We start from the raw sequence: 16,338 nt of genomic DNA on the forward strand, positions 1-16,338 counted from the left end.
ACACTCCATTGTGATAGGAAGGACACCACAAAACCCTATGTGTCCCTTACCATCCTCCAGTGCCACATCTTCTCAGAAGGCCCCCATTGCAGCCTGTGACATTGGATGGAAGTACCTGGTCATGTGGGTATAGCCAGGCATCCTGTTTCCACCTTTACAGGCCATGATGGGGACCTTTTCAGAATACATGACGACAGAGGCATGTAAGGTACAAGTCTCAGCATCAGCTCCATGATGTGGCAGTGGGTGGTTATCCAAACACCCATCCATTGCTGAGCCAGCCTGGGGACTGGCCTGGATCAGAACTAGGGGCAGGTTAGCATGGGCTATCCTGCATGACTGCTTAGGCCCCCTGAGAAACAGGGCTTCAAAGAAGGTAAGGGGCTTTGTGAGACAAAATCTGACTCATGGGCCAGAGGGTCATCACTGCTGTGCTAGAATGAAAATGAGGATATCTTTAGAAAAAAGGTATCCAACCTTTACTTTATTACTTGTTTAGTTCTCTTTCCAAGTGCTAATTTATCACAAGCAATAGGGAGACCTGAACATTCTATTAACTTCTGTATTCACTTGCTAGAGCAAAAACATTCCATCTGCCTGCTTAAATTCTTAACCCGAGGAAACATTTAATGGAGCTGTACCCCTGGCATTTCCTCTTTATTATACCATGTAATATATCCCACATTTGATCTGTTTACTTTATTCTAAAGAACTCAGTGGAAGCCACTGAGAACCAAACCAGTCCGTATCTACCTAGTTTTGCTTTGAGTCCCAATTCTTGGGATGCTTCCAGGTTGCTAATGAATAATTGCTGTAATAAAGCATTCTTCTGCTGTTGTGAGCAACAAGCAGAATTATGACTGTATGTCCATTCTATTGATGGGAATAGTGTATATTTTATTTTTCATCCACATCAGTAGTTTTAGCAGTACTACTCTTCTGTCATTTTTAAGTGATGTGGTTTTTGACATGGGGCAACAAAGAAGTGACTAAACTCCAGAAATTTTGAAGCCATGGAAAAGCTGGGGGGGGGGGGGCAGGTGAGGATATGGAAACATTGGAATTTTCAGAAAAAATGAAAAAAACCCATAGCATATTGAAAGTAACTTTGTTGCTTTAGGAATGTACAATGCACCATTAATAAGTTGGTTTGGCACCAAATCATCTTGTTTAATATAGTAAAAGTATGAGGCTAGGATTGGGAAGAGTAGTTATGAAAGAAGTAGACAAAGGTCCTAAAATTTAAAGACCTAACTCTGAACACTAAAGTGCAAATAGTCCAGACCGTTGTATTCCCCATCATCATGTACCTGGTGTGAGAGCTGGATAGTGAAGAAAGCTCACATAAAGAAAATAAACTCATTTGAGATGTTGTGCTGGAGAAGAGTGCTGAGGATACCATGGATGGCCAAGAAGACAAACAAATGGGTTCAGATCAAGCCTGAACATTCCCTGGAAGCCAGAATGACTACATTCAGGCTCCTGTTCTTTGGACACATCATGAAAAGGCATGAATCATTGGAAAAGGCAATAAAGCTAAGAAAGGTAGAGGGTAGTGAGAGAGAGAGAGAGAGAGAGCCAGCCCATATGCTAGACGAACTACCCTTTCACAGGGGTCACCTAAGACCAACTGAAAACACATATTTGCATGTACCAATGAAAATAATTGTATGGTTGGGGGTCACCACAACATGAGGAGCTGTATTAAAGGGTCGTGGCATTAGGAAAGTTGAGAACCACAGTGCTAGAGAGTTGGACCTAATCAGGGAGGCAATGAGTCTGAACACTCAGGACCTGAACAGAGCAGGGGAGGACAGGAGGCCTTGGAGATGTCTCATCCATAAGGTCACCATGAGTTGGGGTCGAACTGAGGGCAGTTGTTAATGACAACCACAATGGTTTATCTAAAGATAATAAAATGTTAAACTTACTGTTTCATTTTTTGTCATGCATGGACTTAATATGAACTGTAAGAAACACCTAAACTCTAAGGCACTTTTGTGGTTTTACTATTTTATGAGGAGCAACCCAAAAAGCAACCCCAATAAAAACAGAATAAACCACCAACATTAGTAAAGCAAAGAAAGTTATTTTGTCTCCTCCAGTCCTCCACAGTGCTAAGCAGATATAAAAGATTCATTCCCATAAAAAGCTCTGAGAAAATACACCATGACTAGGTATTGCAAAATTGTGAGATATTTCACATCAGGCTTCCCTGAAGAATATCTACTAATAGTTTTTAGCAGTAATGTGGGAAAAGTAAATATATAAAATCCTTGTCTGTAATGTTTTATTTATAATTCTAATATGAAATATATTGTATACTTTTTCAAATTTTCTTTGAAAAAATTGAATGGATTTTAAATTTTTTGGTTAATTCCTGGATTTTTCTGACACCTCCCCCCCGCCTTGAATTTCTGCTATGATTAATGAGAGGCCGATGAACATATCATAGTTCAGCATGCATTCATTACACTTTGCTGTAGGCACAAATGTTATCACTAATTAGATTTTTTAAAGTCAGACTAAAAACAATGTCAGCTTTATTTTAAAAGCAAATTAAAATAGAGAAACACTACTTAATTAAATTAATTATAATGCTGAAGAGCCCTATAATGCTACAAAGCTTTTTATTCCACCCTTTCCACCAGATTCTGTCTCTGTCTGATCTTGGAAGCTAAGCAAAGTCTGCTCTGGTTAATCTTGGATGGGAGACTACTAATGAATACTAGGTGCTGAAGGCTATATTTCAGAGGAAAGAATAGGGAAAACCACCTGAGTACCCTTGCCTAAGAAAACCCCATGAAATTCATGGGGTCATGATAAGTCAACAGGCGACTTGAATACACACACAAACACAAAACTAATTTTTAAAAAAGCACCTGCCAGATCACTACTATTAGTCTTTTTACTAAAATAGCAGGGAACAGAAAGGTTATAATAATTTAAAGCTCTTCATATATGTTTTATTTCACTGTTCTAATATTTTTTAAAATGATAGCTAGAAAAGTATTTCAGTAGTTTTACTTCTCATCCAGGCAGATAAAAATCTTCCACTGAGTGCCTTAATCTGGGTTTTTTTCTGACTTAATTGAAAATTCCAACATGTTGCCATATACTGTATAAAATTGCCTAGTGGAGTGTCTGAGGGTGCAGAATCAAGTGCATTCCACATTGATATTTCCCACTAAGAAAAATAATGGAAACAACACTGCAAAAAAAAATATATGAGAGGCACAGCTGGATAACGACTCTGTGTTAGCTGTAAAATGTGAGTGAGTCAGTTATACCGATACCAAAATAAATCATTGTCTGGAAGAAGCTTTGATCATAGGGCTACATTGTAACAGAGGAGAGCTGGGCAAAATGTTGGAATTTGATTTAATAGAAAAGAATTCTTGCTTTACAGGTGGGAAACTGGGAGACTTGCCAAAAATGGTGCCTGGGAGACTTTGTCTCACAGTTCAATGCTATCACTTTGCATTCTGATCTTTATTGGATATAGGCTTGTAGAAATTTATAGTGATGATGCATCAAAAAAAGATTCCTCTTGATCATGCTAACCCATGAAATAACATTTACTGATATTTGGGATATTAGGTTGGAGTAGGTAGCTGTGATACTAAAGAAAACCAAGAAACAGGCTGCTCTTCTTGTGAGGAGGTAGTTTCCAAAACCAGCTACAATTTGGGTTTTCTGGTTTGAAAATGGTAAGGGATATCACAAAACTGTTATAAAAGATTATTATTTCATTATAGTTCATCATGATATAGTATGATTCTTACAAAATGCTAGTATAATACAGACTGTTGTTGTTGTTGTTATGTGCTTTGGCATATGGAGATCATTTGAACGAAAGCCCTCCAAGAGACCTTTGCAAACTCATGACCATGACTTCCTTGTCCTGAATATAGATTATGCATATAGATTATGCATCAAGACAACCAAATGTGGCATTCCCATTTCTTTTAGAGTGATCCATAGTTTACCATGATATACACAGTCAAACACTTCCCTGAGTTTATTATGAAATTCTTTTATGTACTCCATTATATGCAACATATATTTGCAGTATGATATCTAGCGCGTCTTCCTTTTCTGAGTCCACTTTTGATGTCTGGCATTCTTTACTCCATCTCTGGCAAAAGCCTTTATTGTAAGACCTCGAGTATCATTTTTGCTTGCCTGGGACATTAGTGCAATGGTAGGATTTTACTACAGTCCCTAGAGTCCTGGCAGCTGAGGAGGAACGGAACTGCCCACTCTCAGTTGTTTGCAGCCAGGGTTTTTTTCCTCCCCCCTATGAAATCAGTTCTATTTGTGGCTTGGTTGTCATTCCCACTAGCTGCCCCACAGCAAAAGACATGTCAATCATTGTGATGTAAGCAGCAACCCGGACTTAAAAGTCAGCAGGGGTCTGCCCCTCTGCCACTGATGACCCCAGGGGTCCCATCCAGGCCCCTGCCATGTCTGGATTGTTCGACCCAGGCATGGTAGAGGGGAGGGGAATCCCCAGGGGTCCCATCCAGACCTTTGCCATGCCTGGATCTCCCGATCCAGACATGGCAGGGGCCCATCCAGACTCCTGAAACGTGGGGAATTATTCCCCTGGAAGGCCAGGGAATGGAGTGGAGAGGAGGAGGAGGAGGAGGAGCCAAGGAAGGGCAAGGGTCCTGAGAAAAAGGAAGAGGAGGAGGAAGATGAGAGGAAGGCAAGGCAAATAGGTGTGCCTTTTTTTTTTACATAAATTAGTCGCAAAATCGATAGAATGATTACTTGCCTTTGCAAGTAATTGCCAAATCAAACTATCAATTTATCGATTAACTTTTATTTAAAAAACAAACAAAAAGGCAGCATGGGATGTGTGTGACATCTCACAGCCCCCTCTGCCATTCGTCCCTCCCCCTCCAGAAAGAATCGATTCCAATCTGTAGTTACCACTTGCTGAACACTCTTCAGAATCGATTCTTTCCAAAAGAACCACTTTGAAAGTAGTCTTAGGAAAGATCGGGGTTTTTTGCATTTGCCCTGCTTTATCACCACTGAAATCAATCAAATAAGGATTAGGATCTATTTCAAGTGGGAACTAAGGTCATATAGCCTGAATGGTGGTTAGGATTAAATAGTAGTGGGAATGACCCCTTGGGTTGGCTTCATACAGCTTAGGTCCAGGTTATCTGAACCACAGTATTCTCCTATATGAATCTACCCATGTTTTGAGATCTTCTGTGCAGGCCCTTCTTTCTGCCCTACCACCTCCATGTGTACACCCTTCTCTGTAGCTGCTCCCAGACTCTGTTAACTCCCTTCTTGGAGAGTTTAGACTGGCTAACTCCTTGCTGTCTTTCAGTGGGCAGGTGAAGATCTCTTTATTTTGAAAGACCTTTATAATTTTTTTAAGGGGAAATAGACCTAACATAATCTACTTGCCTTTAATTTGTTTTGTTTCTGTTGTTTTAACTGGTTTCAATTTTTAACTGGTTTCAATTTTTTTGATAGTTTAATTCTTAATTTTTGGATACTGAATTTTTGACTATGTCGATTTTAACTATTATAAGCTGCTTTGAGTCTCACACTGGAAAAATGTGATATATAATTAAATATAACAACAACCACGATAACAGTTTTATTCCAAATTAGGTTACAAATACAGATTAATATCAATTAGTTCTTTATTACATTCCACAGACCCAGTAAAATCAAATGTACAACATAAAGTGGACTTTGGTATCCACTGGAATATTGTTCCAGGACCCCCCATGAATAACAAAATATAGTGGTGTAATAAAATGGTTTTCTTTATATAAAATGGCAAAATCAAGCTTTGCACTTTGATATAGATAGAAATAATATTTTCAAGCCATGGATGATTGAATACATGGATAAAAAAATCCATGGATATGGAGGGCCAACTGTATTAAATAAATTAAATGCACAAGAAACAATCAATTCATACCGATAGAACTTATTTCTTTTTTTTAAAGACTAACTGGTTTTTATTTTTGCATGGGATTTCATGAATGCAGTACTGATGGTATTAAGGCCTCAGGTATAAAGCTTATTTATACAGCTGTGGGAGTGGGATAGAATGTAATAAGATCCTATTACATTCTGGATTTCCAGACAGAGCATATTTCAGACATTTCCCCCTTATACAGAAGTTAGCTGCTCTCTGATTCTGGCCACCTCAAACAAAAATGTAGTAACCACCAAGATCACACTGGAAATCTTATATTCTAGTAAGAAAAGATTGATTAATAGAAGAACAAACAATGAACTTCCAAAAAGATAAACTATGTTTTTAGTATGTTAAAATGTATGTTTGCAAATTTATTTTAGAAATTAATATTTTGTGCCCACAAAGAATGAAATAAAATGTATGGTAAATGGGGACTTCTCACTTTATCTGATTATTTTTCTTCTCTAAAGGTGAAGCCCCTTCTACTATCCAGTTGCCAGCTCCTACTGCTCAGCATCCAGGCCCTATTACGCTGTTCCAACCAAATGTGGGAAGCACACCACCTCTGGCTGCCCCAACTGGAAACCTTCCTATTCGTCCAGTGCTTCAGTCTCCACGTTTTGCTACACCCTCACCAACGGAAGCTCACCGTGTGTCTTCAGGAACCAATTGCTCTATAAAGAGACCTATCCAAGTTTCCATAGAGAGTGCAAGCAGGAACCTGAACAGTACTAGCACCACACATTCCAGATACAGTCTATCAAATAGTCAGCCCCCTAAGGAGTACTCAGGTGTTTCTTCTTGTTCTAGAAATGGACCCATTCCTCAAGCACCCCCCATTCCACATCCCCATGTCTATCAGCCTCCTCCCATTGGTCATCCAGCTACTCTGTTTGGAGCTCCTCCTCGATTCTCGTTTCATCACCCTTACTTTTTACCTGGACCCCATTATTTCCCTTCAAGGTAATACAATTATTTACATATATTCAGAAATGAAGCTAGGTATGTAGCTATATGTATCATGCATAAAGGACTTGCAAACATCTACCAGCAAAAAACAGTCTGTCTTGAATCTGACTGATTTCTTGTATCCCGCTACAGCCCATTCTGTTTTCTTCCTCTGGAATTCCTCTCCTGGAATGACTTTCTTTCATATTTTTCCTGCTCATGAACTGGAGCCTGCTTCATCTGATGAAGTGGACTCAAGTATATATAAGTGAATTATTGTTGTGCCTTCAACTTATGGCGAACCTAAGGTGAACCTATTACAGGGTTTTCTTGGCAAGATTTGTTCCTCTGAGGCTGAAAGAGTGTGATTTGCCCAAGGTCACCCAATGAGTTACCATGGCTGAGCAGGAATTCAAACCCTGGACTCCAGAGTCATGGTACACCACTCAAAGCACTGTAACACAGTGGCTGTCATAGAAGTGCCATAAGAAATTTGTCAGCCTATAAGATGGACTTATAAGATGTCTTTGTTGCTCTTGCCACAAGAGTAAGAATATTTTCCGATGGCTAGGTTTTTTTTAATGAACTTGTCCTGTCTCATTTATAGATGGTATCAAATGCACACATCTTCCACTTCTATGCATCTCATGTTTCTCCATCACTACATCTATCTTTTTATTTTTGCACAAGTCTCCTAAGGATTTAGGAAGCCGTACAATGTTTCTTAGTTGGTGCCGCAGGAATCTTCTGCTGGAAGCACCCTAATATAGCTAGTTCTCTGGAACTTGTATTATTAGATCAATCTTGTCTACAGAGATAAAGCCAGACATTATGAGGAAATAGGGATTTCTTATAGTGGCATTCATTTTATGGAATATTTTCTAGAAAGCTTTGACAGGTCCATTCACTGTTCATTTTTATGTGTCCTTTGAATACATCTCATTTTTTAAAAAAATACAAACCCACTTAGTTATATGGAGGCTGATATTCAGATGTAGACTTTGTAGACTTTGATTTTATTTTATTTTTAGCTGTTTTGTATTGTGTGAACTACCTTGAAGGCATTGCATTATTTATTAAATAAAAGAGTCTGTAGCTGGTGGCCAGGTGGGTGAATAGTCTTGCCACTGGTTTTCAGCTAAACCAGACTGGCTGTTAGATTCTTCTGACTTAGATGTTGTATATGACAGTATTGACACACTGCCATATTCTTCTGACTGTTTTTTGTTTTACAGTTTTTTATTTAGATATTTCTTTTATGGCTTGTGATCATGACTAAATTGAGTCTGTATTAGTGCAACTTATTCCTAGATTTAACGATAGACTGTACTTGTTATATTTCATTCCTATGTCAAAAACCTTGATGTAACACCTCTTTGTCTTGCTGCAGCACATGTCCATACAGCCGCCCTCCATTTGGCTATGGGAACTTCCCCAGCTCCATGCCTGAGTGCCTAGGCTTCTATGAAGACCAATATCAAAAGCATGAGGCAATGTTTTCGGCTCTGAACAGAGACTATCCTTTTAGAGAATACCCTGATGAGCACACGCACAGTGAAGACTCTCGTAGCTGTGAGAGCTTGGAAGGGACATCCTATTACAGCAGTCATAGTCAAACTGAAGAAGAATATTTAAATCCAATGCCACAACTGGACATTGGGGCCCTTGAGAATGTTTTTACTGCAACCCCATCCACACCCTCCAGTGTACAGCAAGTAAATGTGACAGATAGCGATGATGAGGAAGAAGGGAAGGTTTTGAGAGATCTGTAATTTTTTAAAAAACAAATGACCGTATCTAGCATACTTTTTTAAAAAAACATAAAATAAACATGTTGGTCATATAACATCATTTTAGTGAGTGTGGTTAAGAAGATGAAAAAATTCTAGTTTTTATGACATGGGAGATTTTCCAGTATAATGCATTGTTGTAGGAACTATATGTTACTTATTACACTTTATTTAAGGAGTCAAGGCAGCTTGTATGATTGTGCAGTTTGTTTCATGTTTCAAGTAACATTTCCAGGGCCAATATTACTGATGCACCTGTAATACTGTACTGATCAAACATAGCTGATCAACCTGCACTGCAAATTCAGTTTTGCAAGATTGCACAGAAATGTTACAATTTATAAAGACAGCATATATGCAACATACATGGTGCCAGCATGATACCAGACACAATAGAAACATTCATAAATTACACACTAGCTTTCCCTAAACCTAGTCTTGTAAAAATAGTCATCAACGGCATTAGGATTACATACCATTTATGATGGACAGACTTCACTTTCCTAACTAAAGAAGATTCAGCTGAATACTAGGTGATATGGTGGGATTTTCTTTTTAATCTAGTTATTTTTTTAGTAATTAAATTATTCTGTTTGCATATCTTCCCTATAGTGCAAACACACACATTCTTCAGAAGGGAAAGTTTTCAGATTTTAAAATTTGGCCTTTGCTTTATTTTTATTTTTTTTGAAAAAATAAAGTATAGTTGTTTCAGAATTCAGTTTATATTTATGCTGAAAACCGTTATTTAATGTTTACAGAACCATTTTATGGTTTTCCTGTGCAAGAGGACTGCATATTTCAAACCCATATAAATGGGACTGTTAAATGTTTGTAAGAATAAGTAAGATTGAATCTAGCTGTATGTTGTATACAAGTATGCTATGATTCTGTATCAGAGTATGATCCAACAGTAATATCTGAAACATACATTTTAAATGTAGTGTTTGAAAAAACAGTTGTAAAAGATTAAATATTCCTAAACTATTTGTTCATGTTATAAAACATTTACTTTGATTTTCACATTTTTCTGTTTTGTTTTTTTTAAAAAGAAGGGAAGGCTTCTAATACATTTGTTCCACTTTTGTTACATTAAAATAAAATCACATGAATTATATGTTGTTAGCTCCATATATTATGGCAAACAATGAATGATGCAATTATCACTTTATTTGTATCCATGTAATAAGTGCTAGGATGGTAAGCCAATCTTAATGTCTATTTGAGTACAGTATATTTAATTGCTGTTTCAAGGGCTATACAAAGAATATGTCATTATCCATATATAGGACAGTTTGTAATTTAAAAAATGTTTCCAAGGATGTGCAGTATAGAAGGCATATAATAATTGTAGCAATCAGTACTGGAGTGGAAAAACAGAAGATGTGAAGGGGATGTTTATATACTTTTATGATAACTTTACTGAAAAATTCCACTTATGTAAGTAACAGTATAGTCTCAACACTGTATTCTTTCAGTAACCTTGTAGTTTGTGGCCAACAAAATACCTGCAATGTTGTTTTATCAGCTGAGCATATATAAAAACATTTTAAACTACAGACCATAGTTAAGGTAGTTGAAGGCCAAGCCTGTGGGAGTGAAGACTGCAACTACTAAATCCTCTGTTTCCTTTGTATTTCATTGATACTGCTTTTAGGAGAAGATCTTATTAATAGCCTGAAGTTTGCCTTATCTTTTAAATACAATTTTCATTAGTTGTCAAGAATGCTTGTGGGCAAATGTGCTATTTCCCATGTCACTAAGTTCATAAAGTATAAAACAGCTTCACATAGTTCTCTCAATTGGGCTATAACTGTCGCATACTGCTCTTTCTCTTTTTCAAACTGTAGTGCTTTTATTGGGGAGCATACATTAATTTACTGCGACTTTATTAAATCTGGACTAGTGGTTCAGAAGTAATGGTACACTATGCTTTGGTCTGGTGTAACTGCCCTTGAGTCGACCCAGACTGATGGTGACCTTGTGGATGAGACATCCCCAAGATCCTCTATCCTCCACTGCTCTGCTTAGGTTCTTGGATTGTAGATGAGAAGCAAGCAGGAAGGGGTCAGGCTAACTTCCCATGGAAGGGAGTTCCAAAAGGTGGGAGGAGCCACCAAGGAGGCTCTCTCTTGTGTCCTCACTAAGTGAGCCTCTGATCTTGGTGGGGCTGACAGAAAGGCTTCTCCTGAATATCTTGGGGCTCTGACTGGTTTGTATGGGGATGTGATATGGCCAAAGTATGACAGCTACTGGGCAGCAGCACTAGTGGGGGTGACACTGGCAAAGGATCTTTCTGAGACAATGGCAGTAGCACCATAACTAACCCTTCTTAGTACTGCACAGAAGGAGGCATGTTTACTATGAATGTTTATGATGAAAACCCTGTGGTGACACAATCCAAAATGAAACAAAAGATAGTTCCAGAAGATGAAAATTACAGGTTAGAAGGCACTCAACAAGCTACTGGGGAAGAACAGAGGATGAGTACAAGTAGTGTTATGGCTAATGACACAACAGGACTCAAGCCAAAAGGATGTTCAGCTATTGACAGGTGCAGAGGTGAATGGAAAATTTAAAGCTGCACAACAGATATTATCAGGAACTTGCAATGCAAGAAGGTATATATAGTAAGACATGAAATGGAATGTACAGTATAAACATTGCAGTATTTTGAGTAAGTGAGCTACAGTGGATAGGAATGGGACATTCTGTGTCAGATAATTACACAGTGTTATAAGAAGAAATGGGGTGGCATTTATAGTAGAGAGATGTAACAAAAGCAGTCAAAGGTTATAATGGAAAGTCTGATTGAATCATCTCAAGACTTCAGGGAAAATTCATCAATATAACCTCAATCCATGTTTATGTTCCAACTACAGAGGCAGAAGAAGAAGTAATTGAAAGATTCTATGTGGGGGTCCAGGAGGAAATTGATTGCACAGCAAAACAGGACTTCTCGATAATCATTGGTGATGCAAAAAATAGGAACCAGTGCAGAATCAAAGACAGTAGCAGAATTTAATCTAGGATCAAGAAATGAAGCAGGACAGTGACTGACTAAATTTAGGAGTAGGAATGCTCTATGAACACCAGGAGAACACAGTACATGACCAAATACAAATAAAAGTATGGTTGAAACAACAAATGGAAGAACTATGGCCCAGTACAGATGAGCCCAATGTGGCAATCGCACAGTCCCTAACCCTAATACGGCACCGTACCGTAACAATGACGGTGTCCTGTATAGATGGGTGCTGCCATTGCTACATAAGTGCTGATGACACCATACTACTGGTAGAAAATAACAAAGATGTGGAATGACTGCTGAAGAAAGTCCAAAGGCAGCTGAACATTAAGAAAACAAAAATAATTACCACAGATGATTTACATAATTTTAAAGTAGTCAGTCAAGACATTTAAATCTTAGTTCAAGATTTTCCCATACTTTGGCTCAGTCACTAATCAGAATGAAGACTGTAGTCAGAAATCAGAAGACTAGGATTTGGAAGGGCAGCTATGAAGGAACCAGACAAGATCCTCAAGTGTAAAGATATTGCATTGAATACCAAAGTCAGGATTGTCCATGCCATTGTATTTCCTATTTCTATCTATGCTTGTGAAAGCTGGACAGTGAAGAAAGCTGACAGGAGGAAAATCAACTCATTTGAAATGTGCTAGAGAATAGCTCTACAGGTACTGTGGATGTATAAAAAGACAAATAAATAGGTCCTAGAGTGAATCAAGCCCGACCTCTCCTAGAAGCCAAATTGACTAAGCTGAGACTGTCATACTTTGGGCATATAATGAGAAGACATGACTCATTAGAAAAGACTTACTTTGTAAGGTAGAAGGCAGTTAGGAAAAGAGGAAGACTGTATTCCAGATGGATAGAGTCACTCACTGAAGCCATGGCCTTGAGTCTGCCAGACATGAGCAGGGCTGTTGATGATAGGGTTTGTTGGAGATCTCTCATTTGTCACCATAAGTCAAAATCAATTTACAACACACACATGGTAGAATTCAAATATATAGCCGTGTCAGTCTGTAGAATCAGTATGTAGAGAGATCTTGTAGCATTTTATGAAACTAACTGAAAGAAAGAAGGTGGCAGTATGAGCTTTCGTAGACTTCAGTCTACTTCCTCTGCTAAATCCAATAACATCCAAAAATGATACCTTTATTGGAACAACCAAATGCACAATTATATGTTGCAAACTTTCAAAGTCACATTGGCTTCTTCAGCAGACAAACAGGGGGAAAATTAAGATGTTAGTCATAGGCCTGCATTTAGGGAGGCTATCTGCAGGCTGGCAGCTCCCCCTTTGACCATGTGTCATTGGGGGATTTTCAAACTCAAGGAAATGTAATGCCTATTTACAACTGAAAGAAGATGTTTCCTTGGAATCCAGCATGTCTTCTTCCTTTGTGAAGCCACAGGCTCCTATGAAGGTAGAGAACACGGAATTTCTCAAGACGGCTTCATGTTTTGAATCCTAATTTTGAATCTCTCTCTCTCTCTCTTCTGATTGTATGTACATGTGTATTTGGAATAAAATATGCACACATTGGCCAGTGGAAGCTCACATTTTTATACAGAGTGGTAGTGGTGGTTTCTGAGACATAGGAAAGGGTAAGGCAAAAGATCAGATTACTAGAACCCAATGATAAAAATACTACCATATGGTGTGTGTTCAAATATAGCATGCTTTCTTTCTTTATATTTTATTAGTTTTCTATTCTGAGAACTAATAAAATATAAAGTTTCTAAAGAAGGGTGAGGGCAAGGGAAAGATTTTTTATTTATTTTTTTACTTCCAAAGTGTAGGGAGATGAATTCAAGTCTCTATGGCCAGATGAGCTGCATGCAAGAATACTAAAGGAGCATGCAGATGTAATCTCAGAGTCAGTGTCAATAGTCTTTGAGTCTTCTTGGAGGACAGGAGGACTGGAGGGGGGGCAAATGTCCCCATTTTCAAAAAGGGCAAAAAAGAGAACCCGAGCAACTCCCAACCATTTAGTTTGATGTCAGTACTAGGAAAGGGTCTAGAGCAGAACATAGTAAGTCTGTGAAAACATAAAAGAAATGTCATGATTATTACAAGGCAGCATAGGTTTCTCAAAAACAAGTCAATACAAATAATCAGAATTCTCAGAATAGAGAACTAAATACTTATTTCTTTATTTGGTAGTTTCAAGTTTTATAGATCAGGAGAGTGCAGTGAATGTATATTCTGATTTCACTAAGGCTTTTGACAAGGTGCTACATGATATTCTTGCAGGCAGGCTGGTGAACTATATGCTAGACAGTTTTATAAAGATGAATCTATTATTGATTGACTGATCAAATCCAAAGTGTTCATCGATGGTTGCTCTTCACTTTGGAGAGAAGTGACAGTTTCTCAGAGTTCTATCCTGGGCCCATTGTTATTTAGCATCTTTATAAATGATTTGGTCAATGGAATAGAAATGATTTGGACAATGGAATTTGGACAATGGAATAGAAAGATGCTTATCAAATTTTCAGAAGACACCAAATTAAGGCAAGAAGCTAGTATCCCAAAGTGTTCCCAGGGTATAGAATAAACTAGGCCAAAACTAACAAAATGAATTTCAGCACTGGTAAATGTAAGGTATTACATCAGGGCAGATAAAAATATAGAATGGGTGATCCCTGATCTGAAAGCAGTACGTGTGAAAAGGATCTTAGTAGGTCACAACATAAACATAAGTCACCTGTTTGAGGCAGCAGCCAAAAAAGTCAATGCAATTCTGGGCTGCACTATAGTGTCCAGATTTAGGGAACTAGTAGGTCCACTCTATTATGCTTTAGTCAGACCTCACCTGGAATACTGTGTACGGTTCTGGACACCACAGTTCAAGATGGTTATTGGCAAGCTGGGGCATGTCCAGAGAAAGATAACTAAGAATGGTAGATATCTAGAAACTATGTATTAGGAGGAATTATTTAGGGTGCTAAATATATTTAGCATGAAGAACAGATGAGAGGTGATATGACAGCCATTTCTAAATATTTGAAGGGATGTCATGTAGAAGATGGAGTAATTTTTCCCCCTGCTGCTCCAAAAACCAGAACACAAATGAATGAATTCAGTTCACAAGGAAAGAGATTCCACCTAAATATTAGTAACAATTTCTTTACCTGTAAGAACTGTTTAATAGTGGAAGAGATTGCCTCAGTGGGTGGTGGACTGCCCATCTTTGGAGGTCTTTCAACAGAGGTTGCGTGGGCATCTTTCAGGGCTGCTTAAGTTATGTCTTCCTGAAGGTTAGGGCGTTGGACTTGGTGGCCTTTGTGGACCATTCCACTTCTAAGATTATATTATTCTGTTTTATTATTTTCAATTTCCTCTCATAGATTTCCCCAGCCATTATAGCCAGTGACATGCTTCTGTGCAAGCTTGACCTAATCACATTCCCAACTTCTACACAACAGTTAAAGATACAGGAGTTATGCACTCTTTTTCCCCATATACCTCTTACGATTATCCATCCTCCTGTTTGGTGCAAAAAATTCAGATGTCTGCTGTCCAGCTTTTGCTTGAAGACCTCCAATAAGATAGAGACCACCTACCCAACTTTTCTGTTATCTGTGCCACTGCCTACTGATGCACATCCTCCATCTGTCCCAATTTGGCAGGGCCAGTCTCAATCCTCTATCATGACTTTTTCAGCTGCTGTGAACATGTCCCACTTTTCCCCTTCATCATCAACTTATATCCATGGTTGCAAACTGAGTTCAAAGTGCAAAAGTAATTTGCACTCAGTTAACTATGTGGGGGGAAGGAGAGGAGAAAAGAGCAAGGGAGGCTCAGTCTAAAGTAAGCTGCTGCAGCTTTTCTTAATTATGTTCTTCTTTATTAATAACTGTTGTCCTCTTGACAACACTCTGACATTGTTTGGTCACACATGTTTGGTCACATATCTGTGAGACGTTGTCAGATATACTGATGATGAAGACAGTTCTTTTCATATTCAACAGAAATCTATCTTCCTGTTACTGAATCCTTTTAGATCTAGTTCTCCTGCCCCTTACTGGGAGAGCAGTCAGAGAAACAGCTTGTCAGAAAACAGGTTGGTCTGTGCAAGGCAGGAAGCTTAGGTAGTCCTTCTGTATTTATAAAGAAACAAGATCTTTGGCGCTAGAGGCAAACTTTTTGTTGTTGTTGTTTATATATATAGTGCCATAAATTTGCATGGCACTTTACAGGCATCATCAAAATGGCATATAACCTGCCAGTGGCATACAATCTAAAATATAATAAAATATAAACTATACAAAATTAAGCAATTTATGCAGTTAAAATACAAACTGTAAAAAAACCTAATATATAGAAAATTAAATATAAAATGGTAAAACAACATTAAAATACAGTTCCAAATGCTTTAGAGAATAAGAACGTCTTTAATTCAGATTTAAACTAGCAAGTGATAGTCCACAGATGTTTAGGAAGGCAGTTCCAGGAGTATGGTGCAGCAAGTGAAAAAGGATGAAGCCGAGCCAATGAAGAAGAAACCCTTGGCTGAGTAAGGAGCCCTGAACTCCTGTACCACAAATCTCAGACAGAATGGTGAGATGAAACAAGGGACCCATACAGACTGCCAAAATAAAGCTGCTTC

The 16,338-nt window shown here is 38.2% G+C and overlaps 1 protein-coding gene across 1 annotated transcript in view; it reads left to right on the forward strand.

Moving 5' to 3' along the window:
- Positions 1–9,762, forward strand: part of SOX30 (SRY-box transcription factor 30) — a 28,235-nt gene extending 18,473 nt beyond the window's left edge. Inside the window, exons 4-5 of the mRNA XM_042452674.1 lie at positions 6,430–6,922; positions 8,298–9,762. Coding sequence (XP_042308608.1) covers positions 6,430–6,922; positions 8,298–8,679 — 875 coding nt within the window. The 3' untranslated portion in view covers positions 8,680–9,762. The remainder of the gene's footprint in view (positions 1–6,429; positions 6,923–8,297) is intronic.
- Positions 9,763–16,338: the final 6,576 nt, after the last annotated feature.

Source organism: Sceloporus undulatus, chromosome 2, assembly GCF_019175285.1.
Source record: "Sceloporus undulatus isolate JIND9_A2432 ecotype Alabama chromosome 2, SceUnd_v1.1, whole genome shotgun sequence".
NCBI lineage: Eukaryota > Metazoa > Chordata > Lepidosauria > Squamata > Phrynosomatidae > Sceloporus > Sceloporus undulatus.